General features: G+C 47.1%; 1 protein-coding gene across 1 annotated transcript in view; it reads left to right on the top strand.

Annotated features, from left to right (window-relative positions):
• ODAD4 (outer dynein arm docking complex subunit 4) overlaps window positions 1-4,758 on the top strand; it is a 23,283-nt gene that overhangs the window by 12,368 nt on the left and 6,157 nt on the right. The window contains exons 9-10 of the mRNA XM_024745257.1: window positions 1,076-1,272; window positions 4,583-4,683. Of these exons, the coding sequence (XP_024601025.1) occupies window positions 1,076-1,272; window positions 4,583-4,683 (298 nt within the window). The remainder of the gene's footprint in view (window positions 1-1,075; window positions 1,273-4,582; window positions 4,684-4,758) is intronic.

Below are 4,758 nucleotides of genomic sequence, written 5' to 3'. Positions count from 1 at the left end.
AGAAAGTGTAATCTGCTGTTTTGGGGTGGAATGTCCTATAAATATCAATGAAATCTATCTGGTCTATTGTGTCATTTAATGCTTGTGTTTCCTTATTACTTTTCTGTTTGGATGATCTGTCCATTGGTGTAAGTGAGGTGTTAAAGTCCCCCACTATTATTGTGTTTCTGTCCATTTCCTCTTTTACAGCTGTTAGCAGTTGCCTTATGTATTGTGGTGTTCCTATGTTGGGCGCATATGTATTTATAATGGTTATATGTTCTTTTTGGATTGATCCCTTGATCATTAATTCTTCCCATTGCTGTACCCCTGGGTTGGGAAGCCTGATGTGGGGCCACCTTCACTCCAGCGGGTGGACTTCTGTGGTATAAGCGTTCTCCAGTTTGTGAGTCACCCACCCGGCAGTTATGGGATTTGATTTTACTGTGATTGCGCCCCTCCTGCCGTCTCACTGTGGCTTCTCCTGTGTCTCTGGATGTGGGGTGTCCTCCTTGGTGAGTTCCAGTGTCTTCCTGTCGATGATTGTCCAGCAGCTAGTTGTGATTCTGGTGTTCTCACAAGAGGGAGTGAGAGCCCGTCCTTCTACTCCACCCTCTTGAACCAATCCCTGTATCTTTTTATAATAAAACGTTTTATAGTAAGTGTGCTTAATGTTAAAATATTAATTTGGAAAATATAGAAAAGTAAAAGAGAAAGTCTTCGGGCCCACCCCCCAAAGCCAGTACTAATTCTAATCCCGCTCTTCCTTTTATTGGTATTTTGTTTTTCATTCCAGTCTTTTCTCTGTGTTGATTTTCTCTTACATGTGCTTAATGATATTCTTCAATGTTATTGTTATTTCAAATCCTGTTTTACAAACATTATTTTCAACTCTTGTATCGTCAAAGCCAGTCCCATAGATACAGCAAAATAACTTTAGTAGTTTAAAAATATGTTAATGCTTGTTAGCTCCACCCCTAAAAGGGGTGGTAGTTGGAGAACAGTTTTTCTTCTGCCACCAGTAGGAAGCCCAGCCTCCTACGGCTGAGTGCAGGGCCTGAGCGGAAGGAGCTGACCCTGGTTCTTGTGTCCCCAGATGGGAGGAGAAGATCCCTCTGGCCAAAAGCACCCTGGAGAAGACCTGGCTGTTCCACGAGATTGGCCGCTGCTACTTGGAGCTGGACCAGGCCTGGCAGGCCCAGAATTATGGTGAGAAGTCCCAGCAGTACGCCGAGGAAGAAGGGGACATCGAGTGGCAGCTGAACGCCAGTGTTCTGGTGGCACAGGCACAAGGTATGGGCCCCATGAGGACCACCCTATCTTTCCCACGTCAGGGCCGGGAATCCTGTGGCCTGAACTTACCATCCCAGTGTATCCCTGCGTTGAGAGTTCCGATTCTGAGAGTGGGGATACACCCCTGCATTTTGACCAGCGTATGTAGTGCCTACTTTAAGCTAAGCTCAGTTAGGGCTTGGGGGCCCCTGAGAGCCGCCCTGCCCTTGATGAACTCATCTGCAGACCAGCACAGTGTCATGTCATCATCAAAACAGCTCCACTCCTCTTGCCTCGGTCGCCTTTACATGTGCCTTCTTGTACCTAATCACCGTGCAAGCCAGCGATGGAGGCATTATTGCCCCCTTATAGTTGGGGAAACGGAGACTCCGAGTGGTTCAGCAGATTGCCCCAGGTCACGTGAGGGAACTTTTTAGGGTGATGGAAAAGTTCTAAGATCGGGTTGTGCTGATCATTGCACAAGCCTATAAATTTACCCCAGATCGTTGAACTGTATATTTACGAATGGGTGCATTTTATACTAAGTGAATTACATCTCAATAAAGTTGGTAAAAAACAGCAAGGGGCAGGGGTGAGGAGGAACAGATGAAACAAGATTGGTGATATTTTGGTGTTTTAAAAAATTTTTAAATTTTATATTGGAGTAGAGTTGATTTACAATGTTGTGTTAGTTTCAGGTGTACAGCAAAGTGATTCAGTTACACATGTACATAGGTCTATTCTTTTTTCAGATTCTGTTCCCATATAGGTTATTACAGAGCACTGAGTAGAGTCTCCTGTGCTGTGCAGTAGGTCCTTGTTGCTTATCTATTTCATATGTAGTAGTGTGTATATGTTAATCCCAACCTCCTAATTTATCCTAATTTATCTCTCCCCATAACCTTTCCCCTGTGGTAAGTTTGTTTTCTAAGTCTGTGAGTTAGCTTCTGTTTTGTAAATAAGTTTATGTGTATCTATCGGCAGGCGGACTCCCAACCACTGTGCCACCAGGGAAGCCCTATGTGTATCATTTTTTAAGCTACCACATATAAGTGACGTCATATGGTATTTGAAGCTGGGTGATGAGTAATGGGGGCTCATGATACTATTCCTCCGACTTTTCTGTATATTTGAAATATTTCCTAATATGAACTTAAAAAACAAATAGCTTACAGTAATAAGCAAGCAGTGGAGCTCGGGCTCCTAATCTCTGTGCTGAGCTGCCCTGCTCCGGGCACGCAGCTGACCCCAGAGAAGGAGGAAGCGTGATAGGTGCTCTGATCAGGGGCCTTAGCACACATTCACTTATTCACATCCCAGATGCTTACCTGGCACCTTCTAGGCACCAAAGCTGGGCATACAGTAGGGAGCAAAACTGGTAACTATCTCCTGCCCGCATGCCTGAGGAGTAACTTTTAAGCAGAAACATTAAGAATGCAAAGGCACCAGCTGTTCCAAGATCTGAAGACAGAACTTTTCGGCCAAAGGGACTGCATTTAGGGAGGTGGGCAGGAGTTTGGCTGATTTAAGAAACTGAAGGAGACCAGTGTCAAGCTCCTGGGGGCCAGGAAAGTCTGGAGAGAGGAGGCTGGTGAGGGGCCAGACCCACAGGGACTCCTGGGCCTCGTTACGTCTTGTAGATTCTTCCCTAAAAACATAGAGAAAACCACTTGAAAACTGTAAACTGGGGAAGACATGACTACTGTGGCTTTTCCTAGAACTCTTTCCTGTTCCTGGAGGACTTTTCTTTCTTTGGCTGTGCAGCAGGGCTTGCACGATCCTAGTTCCGCAACCAGGGATTGAACCCAGGCTCCAGCTGTGAAAGCACCCAGTCCTAACCACTGGAGGTCTTATTAGGCCCTGAGGGCCTTTGGAGAAACAGGCCACTCACTGCCGGTCTCAGTTTCCCCACTCTAGGGTGGAAAAATCCAATCGAGTGCAGCAGCCCGAGAGCCACTGGGTTGTAGAGGCAACACAGCCGAGCGGGCAGATCTTGGGCTCTGGGCCCTCCTGGCAAGTGCCACTCTGTGTCTCAGTTTCGTCCTCTGTAAATAGGGATAATTATATCAATAGTATGTACCTAGAGGGTTGGTGTGAAGAAATAAGGTAATACCTAAGCGTGTAAGCACTTAGAACAAGAACTAGCATATAGCGAGCACTCCAGAAATACTCATTTCTTCCTTCCTGCCCTCTCGTCAGCTTCCCATAAGTGTTTCTAACACAGATGAGAAACAATTACAATCCTTAGAAAAGTCAATTTATGGCTCAACGAAAATGTAAATATAAATATGTAGATTTGTGGATACACAGAGGGGGGAAAAGAAGAGGAAAAGGGCTCCCAGAATGAAGATAACTTCAGGTTATGGATTCAGTTAAAAGGAACGGCCTTTACTGCGTCACTCCCGTAAGTGTTATGACTCCTATTCCGACCTGCGGTGTCCGAATGACATTGACATTTATTCAGGGTGGTCTCTGAGGGATTACAGTGACTTTCCTTCCTTTCAAATGTGTATTTGAAAAAGAAATATGTAGTGACCTCATTCACTGTGACTCTACAGACTTTCAGAACTATATTAGAATTGCTTTTCAGATATAATGCCTTTTGCAGTTTGACTTATGGACACAAGGCCCTTCTTTCCCCGGGGATCCCAAAGCAGTTCATGGGGAGGGGTGGATCTTGGGGTCCTCAGTTGTAAGAGGAAGCAGTGGTGTGTAAAGAAAGTGGAGTGTGGTGTTCCCAGACCCTGGCAGGTGAGCACTTTTCTCCTTCCTTCCTGAAATTAACCTCTTTTCAAGGGCAGTCAATCAGTCCATAGGCCATCATCCCTGGCCCAGCACTAACCTGTCTGGTGAGTGAGCTCGGGGGAGCTGCCTCCTCTATGGGTTCGGATTGTACCAGTGTGGGCATTGATGTCCCAGCCGCTGGCCCACGAGTCACAGCCAGCCCATCCAGATGTGTTTGGTCTCCACAGTGTTCTTAACAAATTTGAGTGAACATTAAAAAAAAAAAAAAAGATCTTTTCTGGAACAATCTAAAGATGGGGCAAGATGGAGTTGTCCCCCTGGAGACGCATGATGTGGGCACAGACCCCTTCCCTCACTGACTCTTTGCACCTGAAATCCAAGGCTCAGCTTCTCAGGTTCTGGTCCTTAGCGGTGAGGACCAGAAATGTCCTGGGTGAGGACCCAGGAAATGTCTGGAAAGGGTGGTGCTGGGAGGCCCAGATGCTGCCCGCCTGGGGCTGCTCCCGAGGGCCACTGGCACCTGCAGGGCAGCCGTATCGTGCAGCACACAGTGTCACAATCTACCTGTCTCCCTCGTGCTCTTCAGTGAAGCTGAGAGACTTCCAGTCGGCAGTGAACAACTTTGAGAAGGCCCTGGAGAGAGCGAAGCTCATCCATAACAGCCGGGCACAGCAGGCCATCATCAACGTAAGCCTCTTCCCCACAGGGCCGGCTCTGGGGCTGGGTGGGCCCCCCACCCCCCACCCTGGGCTCTCAGCCCCA

This window comes from Neophocaena asiaeorientalis, unplaced genomic scaffold (assembly GCF_003031525.2).
Source record: "Neophocaena asiaeorientalis asiaeorientalis breed wild unplaced genomic scaffold, Neophocaena_asiaeorientalis_V1.1 scaffold1, whole genome shotgun sequence".
Lineage (NCBI taxonomy): Eukaryota > Metazoa > Chordata > Mammalia > Artiodactyla > Phocoenidae > Neophocaena > Neophocaena asiaeorientalis.
This window is presented reverse-complemented; position numbering and strand designations above follow the sequence as displayed.